This window comes from Lissotriton helveticus, chromosome 4_1 (assembly GCF_964261635.1).
Source record: "Lissotriton helveticus chromosome 4_1, aLisHel1.1, whole genome shotgun sequence".
Taxonomy (NCBI): Eukaryota; Metazoa; Chordata; class Amphibia; order Caudata; family Salamandridae; genus Lissotriton; species Lissotriton helveticus.
This window is the reverse complement of record NC_136063.1, coordinates 37,400,846-37,417,111: the sequence shown is the minus strand read 5'-3', so window position 1 is coordinate 37,417,111 and position 16,266 is coordinate 37,400,846. Positions and strand designations below refer to the sequence as shown.

Below are 16,266 nucleotides of genomic sequence, written 5' to 3'. Positions count from 1 at the left end.
CACTTTCAGACATGTCGTGGGATATTTCTGTCTCCAAGATGACGGCCACCTATTAAAAACACTTAGAACGTTCAGTATGTTGTTGCCTTCCCCAACTTCTTGATAGAGAATTTGTAACACTACCTTCACTGAGATAGAAAGCAGTCTAAACTGCAAGCCAATTCTATTGGCACTGGTATCTAAAACATTTCAGAATGTGCCAATGAAATTTCAACATTTTACCAAACAAAATTTCCTTTAGATTTCCACTGATACCAGGCTGTGAGGTCCTCTAACTCCATCACCAGTGACCATTTCTGGGAGCAAAGGAAGAGAACTGATGAAGAATACATTTACTCACTGAGGGTGGACAGGAACATGATGACAAAGCCAGCAAACATAGGAATGTGGTGACCTATCCTGGAAAAGCAGAAAAAAGACATTTCAAAGCCGCTGTATATGAGAAGACCATTTTCCATTTATGAGGCATACCACTTAATAATTATGTAATGCTATAACTATAAATGTGTCTACTACTTTCATGACCATGGACCTATTCATCATGGAATCCTCATCTTTCATAATGTTCTATTTGGTTCCCCCATTTAGCACATCACATATCTAGAGAGGTTTTCTCCCTATGAACATTCTTTAGGCCACTGTTGGACTTGGCCCTTTTCACTGAAATTTTTCGCTTTTGCTTCCCCTAATTTAGGATGTCCCCCCTTTATAATGTAATTGTATAGGCCCTGCGAGGTTGTAATGCTCTGTGTATTGTTAAAACCTATGAAAGGTACAGGTGCCCTACCTTCAACATGGCTGCCACTGACCCCTGTTTCTGCAGTGTGGTCTTGTTAAGGCGCATTCTAGTTGCCAGGAGCTGGTAGGGACTCTTAGAGGGTGGTCACCTGACCTGGACCTATATAAGGAAAGGGAGGGAAAGTTTCCAGTCAGTTGGGGCATCACTGACCTGGGGAACCCACGCAGGAGTTTTAGGCAGGAGGGTCTAGTTAGGAACCTATGCTACTGGGAGTGACAGGATTTAGGTGCTGCCTCTTAAGCTGGGTGAGGTGTCCTAGACTAGCCCCCTGATCTGGCCCGGCGCTAGGGAACCTCAGGGTCCATCTACAGTGACCTGCAGAGGAAGCCTGCCTGCAGTCCCCAACTCAACCCTCCTTCAAGTAACAGGGAACAAGGGGCTGATATTTATAAGGGCGCAGAAACCATCAAGCGCCAAGAAACAGAAGACCTTCAAGTTACCACAGGACTGCTGGGGATCAACCAGGTACTGGACTGTGCTGCACCTGCACCCCCTGCCTTCACCTGGGTCCCTGTGCTATTCTGCCACTGTTGTGTGGCCTGTCCTGAGGCAAGTGTCTCCTGAAGTGAATGCTAAGCGCTCCTCCTTCATAGCGCTAGCCCTGTCTAAAGCTGAGCTGTACTGCTCTACAGCGCTCCCTTGCCGTGCCCCTAATGGAGCGCTGACTGAAACTGTCCCCCAGGCGCTATATTGCCTAAGCGCTATTCCTGTCAAGCGCTGTGCTCCTGAGACGCTATTGCTGTGATTGCCCCCGCAGCGCTGTGGAGACTGAGCGTGCTGCGGAACTCACCGCTATCGCGGGGCTGGTGTCCTCTGTGTTTTGCCCCCGGGCGGCCCCCGGTGCCAGGAGGGGGCCGCCGCCGCGTTGCTGAGTGCTGACATCACCGCCGCGGCCCGACGCCGCTCGGAGAGGACCTCCGCTGACTAAGGTACCCCCCCTCGGCGGCCCCCGGTGTGAGAAGAGGGCCGCCGAAATTCCTCTCATGCCACGCTAGGCCTGACAGGCCCCGAAGCCGTTCTGCTGGCCTCAAGTGATGGGGCGCAACAAGCCACGCCCCGCCGCGCAGTGATTGGCCGCCCGGTCGAGCCACTCTACAGCTGTGCCTCGATTGGTTCCCGGGCCGTGGAGGCTGTGGAAGGCCCGGGAACCGTTTGTCATTGTCGGGGAGGGCTCCGAGAGAGAGTCCGAGCCCACCCCCACCTGCCAGTGCAGGCCCCGGAAGACCGGGGCAACGTCTGGGGTGTAGGGAGGCCCAGAGGAAAGCGCCGGAGAAGCGCGGGCCACCCCAGACCGGCCCACAATTTATCGGAGGGCCCTCCCTCTATCGAAAACCTCCACAAGGGCCTGGAAAGGCCGAAGAGAAAAGGTAAACCCCGGGGGAGGAGGGCGGAAGGCCACAGTAGGCCCCAAGTTCGCCCCTCCCCCGGGGAACACTGTTGTTGGGCCCCGTTGGCCCAGATTATTCACAGAAGGCCCCTTGGAACTGGGCAGTAGCCCTTATGGACTTGGTCAGAACCCCCAAGTTCATCATTTAGTGACTGGGCCCCAGCGGCCCCCATTAGCCCCACAAGAGGAGTTGTTTAGGCTCAATGAAATGAATCACTATTGATGGAAGGTGTTACTCCGACATAGGGAAGTGTTTTGCGTCTGCTAAGGAAAAGTTTTAGATGCATGAGCCAAGTTTAAATGTTTACTGAAATGCTAATTTTCAGCCTGATGCAGGGCTCATTGGGGCCTATGAAATCTTTGGTGCGGAGTAATGGAATGGTGGTAATTTCCTAATGAATGGTTGTTTGCTGAAACGTTTTACTCTCACCTGTTGGCAGGGTTTTCGCAATATGCTCGCCTGTTAAAATGTTTTACTTCTGTAGATAACAGGGTTCATCTTTTATGAAGTGTTTATCCCTGCTCCGAGAAGTGGTTTCTACCCCTGCCACTGCAGTGATCTGCTGGGGGCCTGCCTAATGAAAGGTTGTTTACTCCTGCTGACTGGGCGGATAACTGAATTTCTTGTGATGTATTCTTTGCAGGGGCGGGCTTCATGAAATGTTTATCCTATTCAAGGAACAGTTGCCCAGATGCCTAAAAGTGCTATGCTGCAGGGGTTGTTTATTAATGAAATACTTTGCTGCTGGAGGCAATGTGTCAATTTACCTGCTGACATACTGGTTGATACCTACTGGAATGTTTACTGCTGTGCAGGGAAACGCTATTTTCTTTCCTGACAGGGTTATTGCGATATGCTGTGGAGATTAAAGAATCACACCCCTTTACTCCTGCAGGCAAATGATTATTAAGAGATGCTGCATTGATGAAGAAATTGTCATGTTTACCTTAGGGGGTGTTCCCTCTGATTGAGGACATGTTTTACTTCCAATGACCTGTTTTATTCCTGTCTAGGAAGGTTACCCACTGAAAGGGTTTACCTCTGCTCATTCCCTGGGCTATATTTAATGGAAGGTTATTCTTACCTAATGTGATGTTGCCTGACCTCTAATGTCTTGGGTCTTTCTGAGGGCATGTGAAAAGGTCTATTCTTACGTGAGGAAGTGATCTCCCTTACCAGATGTCAGGGTTATTTATCCCTGCCTAATGCCATGATTGGTGTGGCCTGATGACCTGGTTATTCTTCAGGAAATGTTCTACATTGAATGAACTGGTTATCCTCATTTAATGACCGGCTGATCCCTGCAGCTAGGAAATGTTTATGGCTGAGTAATGCAGCGTTTATTCTCTATTGGAATGTTCAATGAAGTAATGCTACATTGAGTAATGCGAGGGTTTACTTCTGCTAATGGGAATGTTTACTCCTGCCTGGTTCCTAGTGCACTGTTTATTACTGCCTTGAGGGAAAGCTCTGCCTAGGATACATGAAAGGTTCACCCTCGCTTGATGCTTGGATTAGTGACCGATTAAATGTGCAGGGCTGAGCCATGAAATGGTTGTCCTCACCTGCGAAAATGCTTATACCTACTGAAAGGTTTTAGATGCGCAAACCCAGTTCTATAAGCTCATTCTCGCGACATGAAATTCTTATGCTTGCCTGTTGAAATGTTTAGGCCTGCATAGGGGTCGGTTACTGTTTTCTTTAAAGGTGGCTGGATCCTTGATGAAACGTTTAATGGGTCGTTACTATGAAAAGAAATGTTTCTTTTGATAAGGAAATGTTTTATTCCTGATATAGGGAAAGAGTTATTCTGGCCTAAGGCAGCGGCTAAGGAAATGTTCTACATTTAATGAAATGTTTTATCCTCATTAAATGCACTGTTTATTCCTGCAGAAGGATATGTTTTAATCCTGCCAAGGAGTTATAGGTAAGGTTCACCCTTGTTGGGTGAGAGGTTAATTGCGTTACCTACTGAACAGGTTACTTACTTGATGACATGGTGATTTCGCCATACCTAATGAAATGTTTTGCTCCTGTTTAATGAGATGCTAAGTCTTTCAGGAAATGTTCATCGTTAACTAATGAAATGCTAATTTTCTAATGAAATGTCATGGTAACACGTTAAATTGATGATTGAACTGCTCCCTTTTCTCCCCTCCTATGAAATGCTTTAATGACTAATTGATACTGTGATTTTCCACTCCTGAACCATAATCTTATATATCTTCATCACCTTCAACCACGCAACAGGACTCCACTGGACGGACCACAGCTGCGTCCACTTCACCTTCAAAAGAACGACGATCCACCACCACCAGCAACAGGTTGCCCGAAGAAGCTGGAACAAGATCACAGCCGACCAGCTCACCGCCTCCCTGAGCCAGCACCCGCCTGCCGGCTCAACGAACCCCAGCCAGGCCGCCGACAACCTCTCGAAGTGGATCAGCAACTGCGCGGACGAACTCGCCCCTCTGAGGACCCCGCCCAGCAGACCCGGCAGCAGAAAAACCCCATGGTTCACCGACGAACTCAAGAGCTCCAAGAAGAACTGCCGAGCCCTCGAGAAAGTATGGAGAAGGGAACCAACAATGAACAACATGTCCACCCTCAAGCTCGCCACCCGGAAACACCACCAACTGATCTGCACCACCAAGAAAACTGCATACAAGGACCGTCTGGACAACAACGCACACAACTGCAAGGAACTCTTCAACATCGTGAAAGAGCTCTCCAACCCCAACGCCGGAAACAACGACATCACCCCATCGCAAGACCTCTGCAACTCCCTCGCCTCCTACTTCCACAACAAGATCGCGGACATACACAACAGCTTCAGCATCCAACCAACGCACGCCACAACCGCAGCAACGCCACCCACCACCACCCTCCGCGCCTGGACCCCGATCAGCACCGAAGACACCATCCGCACGATGAACTCCATCCACTCCGGATCTCCAACCGACCCCTGCCCTCACCACGTCTTCAACAAAGCCGACGCTGTCATCGCACCCCACCTGCGGGACATCATCAACACCTCCTTCGACACCGCCACCTTCCCTGAGAGCTGGAAGCACGCCGAACTCAGCGCTCTACTCAAGAAACCCACAGCGGACCCCACCGAACTCAAGAATTACCGTCCCATCTCGCTCCTCCCGTTCCCGGCCAAAGTCATCGAAAAGACCGTCAACAAACAGCTGGCCGCCTTCCTCGAGACAAATGGATCCCTCGACCCCTCACAGTCTGGCTTCCGAGCCAACCACAGCACCGAGACCGCCCTCATCGCTGCCACCGATGACATCCGAACCCTGATGGACAACGGAGAAAGAGCGGCCCTCATCCTCCTGGACCTCTCCGCGGCATTCGACACTGTCTGCCACCGCACCCTAGTGCAGCGCCTTGACAACATCGGAATCCAGGAGAAGGCACTGGAATGGATCACCTCCTTCCTCGATGGAAGAACACAGAGAGTCCGCCTACCACCGTACAAGTCAGAGGCCACCGAAGTCATCTGCGGCGTCCCTCAAGGATCCTCGTTGAGTCCCACCCTCTTCAACGTCTACATGAGCCCCCTCGCGGCCATCGCACGCCAACACAACCTCAACATAATCTCCTACGCCGACGACACCCAACTGATCCTCTCCCTGACCAACGACCCCACCGCCGCCAGAGCCAACCTGCACGAAGGGATGAGAGAGGTAGCCGAGTGGATGACGACCAGCCGCCTGAAACTGAACTCAGACAAGACGGAGGTCCTCATCCTGGGCTCCTCGCCCTCCGCCTGGGACGACTCCTGGTGGCCCCCCGCCCTGGGCACCGCACCCAAACCGACGGACCACGCACGAAACCTGGGCTTCATCCTGGACTCCTCCCTCTCCATGACCAGACAAGTCAACGCCGTCTCCTCGTCGTGCTTCAACATCCTGCGCATGCTACGGAAGATCTTCTGGTGGATCCCCACCGAGACCAGGAAGACTGTCACCCAGGCCCTCGTCACCAGCCGACTGGACTACGGCAACGCCCTCTACGCCGGAACCACTGCCAAACTCCAGAAGAGACTCCAGCGGATCCAGAACGCCTCAGCCAGACTCATCCTCGACATCCCACGAAACAGCCACATCTCCGGACACCTGAGAGACCTGCACTGGCTCCCCGTCAACAAAAGAATCACCTTCCGCCTCCTCACCCACGCACACAAAGCCCTACACGACCAAGGCCCGAGCTACCTCAACAACCGGATCAACTTCTACGCTCCCAAGCGCCACCTCAGATCAACCAGCCACGCCCTCGCTGCCGTCCCCCGCATCCGAAGAGCGACAACAGGAGGAAGGTCCTTCTCCTACCTGGCCGCCAAGACCTGGAACTCCCTTCCGACCGACCTGCGCATGACCCAAGACCACCTCTCCTTCAGGAAGAAGCTCAAGACCTGGCTGTTCGAGCAGTAAAGGCACCCCCCCTCCTAGCGCCTTGAGACCCTACGGGTGAGTAGTGCGCTCTATAAATGTATTGATTGATTGATATAAAAGTTATTTGATTTTTAATCAAACACACTGGAGTGGCATCAGTCATTGCGTGCCTTTTATTGTCTCAGTGGGTGTGTGCTGTGTAGTCACTTAACACATAAGCTTTCGGGTGCCTACCTGCTCGTGCCAGGCTACCCCCGGGGAACTGGCGATCCCAGTTCCTACATTGGTGACGAGCAGTGGGGTTCAGGACCTGTGACTATACAGCATCCTCCAGTGAGACGGAGTGTGCCGCAATTAGACTGGACACCTATCGTGCCTGCAAGCATAATTAATTGCCCCCACTATCTAGCCTGTTTGTAGAGACCTGTTTGACCCAGAATTGTTATCCACGTCCTATGATCTTTCCTTGATTTTTATCTGGGTCCCCACCTGGCAAGATGGAGTTCCAGCTGGCCAAACTGCCATGGGAATTTTGTCAGCGGATGGGGGTGCCGGTTGGGCGCAGAGCCGCAAAGGAGGAGCTCCGTACCACTGTGAGGGCATGGGTAATGGCCCACCCAGAGAGGAAAGGGGATGGGGAACAGGAGGGACAGGTGACACAAGGGGAGGCGGGCGCTCCAGAAGGACTAGACCTACTGAACACTGTGATGTGTGGAATTGTGTTGTCAGGAAGATGTTCCGGGACAGGCTGTAGTGTATCTAGCAGGAGTGTGTCGTCCAAGGTGTATGAGGACAGGAGGGAGGAGAGGCAATTGATATTGGAGCTTGCTAAGCTAGAGCACGAGAGGGGGAGAGAAAGGGAAGATAAGCAGTTTGCTTTGGAGAGAGAAAGATTAGCTATGGAGAAAAGGAAGTTGGCGCACGAGCTTCAGCTCAAAGAAATGGAGCTGAGAGCCTTACAATTAAATGTGCCAAGAAATTCTAATGGTGGCAGCGTACCCGAGGTTCGGGGGAGTGATCCTGAAGGGAGTGGTGCAGGGATCTTCCGACCCAGCGAGGCGGGAGAGGTGTGGAGTAGCCCAGCTAGGTCCCAGGATAGTGTGAGGGTTGTAGGGCCTCATATCCCATCTACAGGAGGGAGTGAGACGGGGAGGTGTCCCGTGGTGCCCCAACCACAGTCACAGGGCCTGGAGAGTTTGGTAAGTGAACCCCAGGTTGGGAGCCTAGGCTGTACTGTTGTGCCTTCCAGTAAAAAGTATCCCCTCGTGCCAGAAAAACCCGGAGCATCAGTAATCGGAGCTCCAGTGGTTCAGGGTACTGACCAGTCGCAGGGTTTAGATCCTGGACTGGGGTTTCAGGTTCAGGAGTTGCCTGACCTGGAGGGTGGGGTACCTGTAATTAAGGTCCCTACCGAAGTGACTTCCAGGGGTACTTCTCCCGGTGGGAGGGTGCGGAACTCTGGGAGGGGGTGCAGGGGGAGGGAGGACTCGCCCCTGTCACCGGTTCAACCTAAGGGTCTAGACTCTGGGTTGGGGAGAGAGTGGTGTCCTGAGGGTGTTCCACTTAGGAGGAATGGCTGGAACCCCAGAAGGAAAGGTAGGGGGAGGAGAGCCTCGCCCCTGGTGGCTGGTCAGCCTGAGGGTTCAGACTCCAGGTGGGATGACCAGTGGCCGTTTGGAGCTGCAAAGAGAAGGGGAGTGGTCAAAAGGTACTATGGGCCTGGGGCTACTGCCCCCCACACTGTGAGAGAGCTAGGGCCAGAGACTTTTGGACTGTCTAGAGGCCAGTCCTGGCCATATCCCACTAGGGAACACCAGTGGGGTGGTTTGAATGGTGAAAAGCTAGCAGATGCCATTGGAGTTACGGGCCTGCGTCCACCTTTTTCCGCCCCAAGCAGGGAAGACCATCACTGTGATGATTGGTCTACCCTGGCTTTTGGCTGGGGGGAGTTGTGTTGGACTTGGCCCTTTTCACTGAAATTTTTCGCTTTTTGCTTCCCCTAATTTAGGATGTCCCCCTTTATAGGCCCTGCGAGGTTGTAATGCTTTGTGTATTGTTAAAACCAATGTTAGGTACAGGTGCTCTACCTTCAACATGGATGCCACTGACCCCTGTTACTGCAGTGTGGTCTTGTTAAGGCGCATTCTAGTTGCCAGGAGCTGGCAGGGACTCCAAACAATGTGTCCATTCTAGCCTTGCCTGCCCACAGTTAGAGTAGGGAAGCTCCTGGCACCTTCTAGAATAAGGGCGGAGCTTAGTTTTGCCGCCTTAGAGGGTGGTCACCTGACCTGGACCTATATAAGGAAAGGGAGGGAAAGTTTCCAGTCAGTTTGGGCATCACTGACCTGGGGAACCCACGCAGGAGTTTTAGGCGGGAGGGCCTAGTTAGGAACCTATGCTACTGGGAGTGACAGGATTTAGGTGCTGCCTCTTAAGCTGGGTGAGGTGTCCTAGACTAGCCCCCTGATCTGGCCCGACGCAAGGGAACCCCAGGGTCCATCTACAGTGACCTGCAGAGGAAGCCTGCCTGCAGTCCCCAACTCAACCCCCCTTCAAGTAACAGGGAACAAGGGACTGATATTTACAAGGGCGCAGAAACCATCAAGCGCCAAGAAACAGAAGACCTTCAAGTTACCACAGGACTGCTGGGGATCAACCAGGTACTGGACTGTGCTGCACCTGCGCCCCCCTGCCTTCACCTGGGTCCCTGTGCTATTCTGCCCCTGTTGTGTGGCCTGTCCTGAGGCAAGTGTCTCCTGAAGTGAATGCTAAGCGCTCCTCCTTCACAGCACTAGTCCTGAACTGCCAAGCCTGTCTAAAGCTGAGCTGTACTGCTCTACAGCGCTCCCTTGCCGTGCCCCTAATGGAGCACTGACTGAAACTGTCCCTCAGGCGCTATATTGCCTAAGCGCTATTCCTGTCAAGCGCTGTGCTCCTGAGACGCTATTGCTGTGATTGCCCCCGCAGCGCTGCAGAGACTGAGCGCGCTGCAGAACTCACCGCTATCGCGGGGCTGGTGTCCTCTGCGTTTTGCCCCCGAGAGGCCCCCGGTGCCAGGAGGGGGCCTCTGCCGCGTTGCTGAGTGCTGACATCACCGCCGCGTCCTGAGTGCCGCTCCGGGAGGACCTCCGCTGACTGAGGTACCCCCCCCTCGGCGGCCCCCGGTGTGAGAAGAGGGCCGCCGAAATTCCTCTCAGGCCGCGCTAGGCCTGACAGGCCCCGAAGCCGCTCTGCTGGCCTCACGTGACGGGGCGCGACAAGCCCCGCCCCGCCGCGCAGTGATTGGCCGCCCGGTCGAGCACCTCTACAGCTGCGCCTCGATTGGTTCCCGGGCCGTGGAGGCTGTGGAAGGCCCGGGAACCGTTTGTCATTGTCGGGAGGGCTCCGAGAGAGAGTCCGAGCCCCCCCCACCTGCCAGTGCAGGCCCCGGAAGACCGGGGCAACGTCTGGGGTGTAGGGAGGCCCAGAGGAAAGCGCCGGAGAAGCGCGGGCCACCCCGGACCGGCCCACAATTCATCGGAGGGCCCTCCCTCTATCGAAAACCTCCGCAAGGGCCTGGAAAGGCCAAAGAGAAAAGGTAAACCCCCGGGGAGGAGGGCGGAAGGCCACATTAGGCCCCAAGTTCGCCCCTCCCCTGGGGAACACTGTTGTGGGCCCCGTTGGCCCAGATTATTCACAGAAGGCCCCTTGGAACTGGGCAGTAGCCCTTATGGACTTGGTCAGAACCCCCAAGTTCATCATTTAGTGACTGGGCCCCAGCGGCCCCCATTAGCCCCACAAGAGGAGTTGTTTAGGCTCAATGGAATGAATCACCATTGATGGAAGGTGTTACTCCGACATAGGGAAGTGTTTTGCGTCTGCTAAGGAAAAGTTTTAGATGCATGAGCCAAGTTTAAATGTTTACTGAAATGCTCATTTTCAGCCTGATGCAGGGCTCATTGGGGCCTATGAAATCTTTGGTGCGGAGTAATGGAATGGTGGTAATTTCCTAATGAAAGGCTGTTTGCTGAAACGTTTTACTCTCACCTGTTGGCAGGGTTTTCGCAATATGCTCGCCTGTTAAAATGTTTTACCACTGTAGATAACAGGGTTCATCTTTTATGAAGTGTTTATCCCTGCTCCGAGAAGTGGTTTCTACCCCTGCCACTGCAGTAATCTGCTGGGGGCCTGCCTAATGAAAGGTTGTTTACTCCTGCTGACTGGGCGGATAACTGAATGTCTTGTGATGTATTCTTTGCAGGGGCGGGCTTCATGAAATGTTTATCCTATTCAAGGAACAGTTGCCCAGATGCCTAAAAGTGCTATGCTGCAGGGGTTGTTTATTAATGAAATACTTTGCTGCTGGAGGCAATGTGTCAATTTACCTGCTGACATACTGGTTGATACCTACTGGAATGTTTACTGCTGTGTAGGGAAACTCTATTTTCTTTCCTGACAGGGTTATTGCGATATGCTGTGGAGATTAAAGAATCACACCCCTTTACTCCTGCAGGCAAATGATTATTAAGAGATGCTGCATTGATGAAGAAATTGTCATGTTTACCTTAGGGGGTGTTCCCTCTGATTGAGGACATGTTTTACTTCCAATGACCTGTTTTATTCCGGTCTAGGAAGGTTAACCATTGAAAGGGTTTACCTCTGCTCATTCTCTGGGCTATATTTGATGGAAGGTTATTCTTACCTAATGTGATGTTGCCTGACCTCTAATGTCTTGGGTCTTTCTGAGGGCATGTAACAAGGTCTATTCTTACGTGAGGAAGTGTTCTCCCTTACCAGATGTCAGGGTTATTTATCCCTGCCTAATGCCATGATTGGTGTGGCCTGATGACCTGGTTATTCTTCAGGAAATGTTCTACATTGAATGAACTGGTTATCCTCATTTAATGACCGGCTGATCCCTGCAGCTAGGAAATGTTTATGGCTGAGTAATGCCGCGTTTATTCTCTATTGGAATGTTCAATGAAGTAATGCTACATTGAGTAATGCGAGGGTTTACTTCTGCTAATGGGAATGTTTACTCCTGCCTGGTTCCTAGTGCACTGTTTATTACTGCCTCGAGGGAAAGCTCTGCCTAGGATAAATGAAAGGTTCACCCTCGCTTGATGCTTGGATTAGTGACCGATTAAATGTGCAGGGCTGAGCCATGAAATGGTTGTCCTCACCTGCGAAAATGCTTATACCTACTGAAAGGTTTTAGATGCGCAAGCCCAGTTCTATAAGCTCATTCTCGCGACATGAAATTCTTATGCTTGCCTGTTGAAATGTTTAGGCCTGCATAGGGGTCGGTTACTGTTTTCTTTAAAGGTGGCTGGATCCTTGATGAAACGTTTAATGGGTCGTTACTATGAAAAGAAATGTTTCTCTTGATAAGGAAATGTTTTATTCCTGATATAGGGAAAGAGTTATTCTGGCCTAAGGCAGCGGCTAAGGAAATGTTCTACATTTAATGAAATGTTTTATCCTCATTAAATGCACTGTTTATTCCTGCTGAAGGATATGTTTTAATCCTGCCAAGGAGTTATAAGTAAGGTTCACCCTTGTTGGGTGAGAGGTTAATTGCGTTACCTACTGAACAGGTTACTTACTTGATGACATGGTGATTTCTCCAAACCTAATGAAATGTTTTGCTCCTGTTTAATGAGATGCTAAGTCTTTCAGGAAATGTTCATCGTTAACTAATGAAATGCTAATTTTCTAATGAAATGTCATGGTAACACGTTAAATTGGTGATTGAACTGCTCCCTTTTCTCCCCTCCTATGAAATGCTTTAATGACTAATTGATACTGTGATTTTCCACTCCTGAACCATAATCTTATATAAAAGTTATTTGATTTTTAAGCAAACACACTGGAGTGGCCTCAGTCATTGCATGCCTTTTATTGTCTCAGTGGGTGTGTGCTGTGTAGTCACTTAACACATAAGCTTTTGGGTGCCTACCTGCTCGTGCCAGGCTACCCCCGGGGAACTGGCGATCCCAGTTCCTACAGCCACACATGCTCACACAAGGGTTCAAGGGTTGCTTGAATCTTGTTCATCATACCAGACTAGATGATACCTTGGGATGACACCAGGTTTCCCCACAAGTAGCAATTGTGATCATAACACCATAGGAGAGTGGTGACAAAGTCTCACTAGGATTAGGGTGCAAAATCTTTGCACCAACTCTACTGGGTTATAAGCATTGAGGTGAATTTCTGACTTTTTAGGCAATTCTTGTCTTTCTAACTCTGGTCTCATATTCTTCCGAAAGGGGCACAGATTGTCTCCAAAACTGCCTGAATATGATCTTAGAACAAGAGAATGTTTATCTTGTGTCCCTCAATATTATCATTGGACATTCTCTGTGCATACTGAACCAGAGACCTTCTCTGCCATGGGCATTTGTGATATAGCTACCTATTAGCAAGAGAAAGAGAAAGGAAATGTTAACACAGAATTGGTGTCACAATGTTCTTTCTCTGCAAGTGATACCCATGCGGGTTCAATGTAGGGCATTGCTATTTTGTTATATAAGCGCAAACCTCAGGAAGTTTTAAAGATGTGAATTACTGCCACTCCTTTAAATAGTTGTAGTTTCTCTGTAAGAACATGTTATAGATATTGTGATGGTCACAGATTATTACACAATAATCCTGATCCTCTTTTACCATATTTTATTCTTAAGGACCAGATAATTAAGTACAAGATAACAATCAATATTTTTCAAATTACAGATGATATTTAAAAAAGTTCATTACTTCAATCACGTTGACTGTAATAGACAATGATAAAACAAATACCAAATACTCATAGATATCCTTAAAAGGAAATCAGTTTAATCCTATTCATTGCTGGATCATTGACAATATCGAATTCACCATAAAGACAAAAGAGGATTTAGGGCAGCCGGGAGGCAATACAATAGGAAAACAGTTTGATATCAACAATTTATTGTATAAGGCTGACAGGGAAATTTATACAAAAGAAAATGATCTGTGCCCTGATAAAAGACCACAAGTATTTGAAATTAGTTGAAACATGTGAGTGCTCTTTAAAGCCATAGTTAATTCATTTTAAAATAGGAAATAATTACTATATTTTTACATCTCATCACTTCCTAGGGCTTCTGTTTAAATATTTAATTCTACTACATACATGTAGCTCCATTATATCTTTTTGTACAATACTTTTCCTATATGTCAAATGCAGCTTCACATGTTTGGATTATTGTTAATGTATATACTTATTTTATGCAATAAACAAATACATCTTTTTTTATTGAATGTAATAATAATAATAATAATAATAATAATAATGTACCTATCAGTTTCTCTAAGGATGATTTAGAGTTTGGGAGAGAGGTTCTTCCATCACAACGGAGTACCCTCTAAACTAAAGTCTATGTCACACTGCCCGATTTAGAAGGTGGAGAACCTTTGAAATGTCGATGATGGAGCCTACTCTGGCACCAAGATACTCCTATGACAGTCCGACTAAGCACGGGCCATCGGAGGTTAACACATATCACCGAATGTATGACGGTACATAGCTTGCCATTACTACACATGCTTTTAGTACGATGTTTTTACATCGCAAATGGCATTAGTATGCATAATATTACTACGCTCACCATAACTTCGCAAAAACATAAAAAATATAACAAATGTATTTTAATGCACAGACCATTTGTTCGCAAACAACTTATACGCGTACATGCCCCTACATTAAACATACAAGATGACACTACACTGAAACCATTACAGAACATACAACAACTCTACCCTAAACCCTAACTCACTACCCTCAGCACAACCTCCTACACTACAAACACTCAATACAACCCTGAGCCCTAACAATGCTCCCAGCACAAACCCCGCACTATAAAAACACAACACTACCCTGAACCCCAATACACTACTCCCAGGACAGAGCCCTACTCTACCCTAAACCCTAACTCACTACCCCCAAAACAACCCTCTACACTACAAAAACACAACACTACCCCGAACCCTAACACTACTCCCAACACAACCCCCTACACTACAAAAACACATTACCCTGAACTGTAATATACTATTCCCAGCGCAACCCCCTACACTACATATAAACAAAAACATTACCTTAAACCCTAATACTCTATCCCAGTACGACCCTCCCGACCCCCACTCCAGTCCCTAAACTCCAACACTACACACAAAAACACACTACAACCACCATACCTCACTCTCCTTGTGGTTCCTTTCTCCTTCTGAGGAAGCAGCCTCGGTTTCCTTACAACGACATGGATTGTTTTCTTTTAAAGCATACCATTATTTTGCATGCGTAGTAACAACGCTTGCGATGTTACAACTTGCATACTAATGGTACGCGCTGTAACATCGCAAGCGTAGTAACGCTAGTGATATAATGGTATGCGCAGTAGAAGCAGCGCACTAAAGGCTGTTTACCCATATCACTATCTGCCCTATGATGGGCCTAATTCACAAAGGTAAATTTACACTTTTGTGTCAGTTTATGATTTTTTGCAATTCACAATGCAATTTTACGAGTATGACTCTTTATCATTTTATGTGCAAAGTCTGTGCAGTGAGCATGGAGACTCCAAATTCGTAAAGATAATGCTTTGTAAAATTGTTTTGTGAATAAACTTCCAAAAAATGGTAAGCTTACTTTTGCGAGTTAGGCCCTTGGAATGAATGGCTTCATGGTTTTATGTTGTTGTTGGCCAGTCTCAAGTAAACTCCAATGGTAAGGCACAGTAAAAGAAAATATCCCCCATGTTGTGGGACACCATTCATTTTTCATTTTGCAAAAGCAATCACACGCTTTAGGAGTTTGTTTTTGAAAAATGAAAAACCCTGTAATTGTTTGCCAAGAGACCATCAAGCATGTACACCATTGACAGGAACTGCCATCACAGTGGTTCCTGACAATGTTTACAATTGTCCATGGGGCTGAAGCACAGCCCTTGATTTGGCAGACAAGGGTCCTTTGGAATGGAGGGAGCAATATCTTCTATCATCCTGACAGAGTACCCTCCGACTGCCAAATATACATCAGAGCCTTTGTCTGCTGGATACACATTTTGAACTGGAGTGAAAGGACAACTGTAAAGAACTTCAAGATGATCCTGGACAAAGGTGCAGAATTCAGAATGTGCCAAATAGAAATATTTTAATTATAAACAAAGCCATTGAATGAATTGATGAATCCAGAAAAGACTGTCTCTCTATTTATATGTTTTAAACAACATTTGTGTTGTTGGCCTACATAGAAATGGAGTTTGGAAAGCACTCAGAAGCATTCACATCTAATGTACAGATTCAAAGTGGTTGAAACTCATTTCTACTTGACTATGATTCCTGCCTATATCCAAGTCAGTGAATGCCTACTGTAATAGAAACTGCCATCGCAGCTGGCTCTACAATTATCATTCAAGCCAATGATAAAGAACCCAGCACTGCGGGGGATCTAGTTAGTTCAGGGCAAACTGCCAAGGCGACTATCTGATTTCAGGACAAGCCAGCACAATAGAGGTTCTTGCTCTATGCAGGGACAAAGGGTTTCTAGAGAAGGGGACAGTAGCGGCTGGCATGGCTTGCGGGTGGGGGGGGGCGGGCGTGGCTGTCACACAGGGAGGGGGTCACAGGGCGGTCATAATTTAAAAAAGAAATAATTAAAAACATATCTTTCCCC

General features: G+C 48.7%; 1 protein-coding gene across 1 annotated transcript in view; it reads right to left on the bottom strand.

Annotated features, from left to right (window-relative positions):
• Nucleotides 1–16,266, bottom strand: part of LOC144827835 (chromaffin granule amine transporter-like) — a 548,688-nt gene that overhangs the window by 487,446 nt on the left and 44,976 nt on the right. The window contains exon 3 of the mRNA XM_078686001.1: nucleotides 341–399. Coding sequence (XP_078542127.1) covers nucleotides 341–399 — 59 coding nt within the window. The remainder of the gene's footprint in view (nucleotides 1–340; nucleotides 400–16,266) is intronic.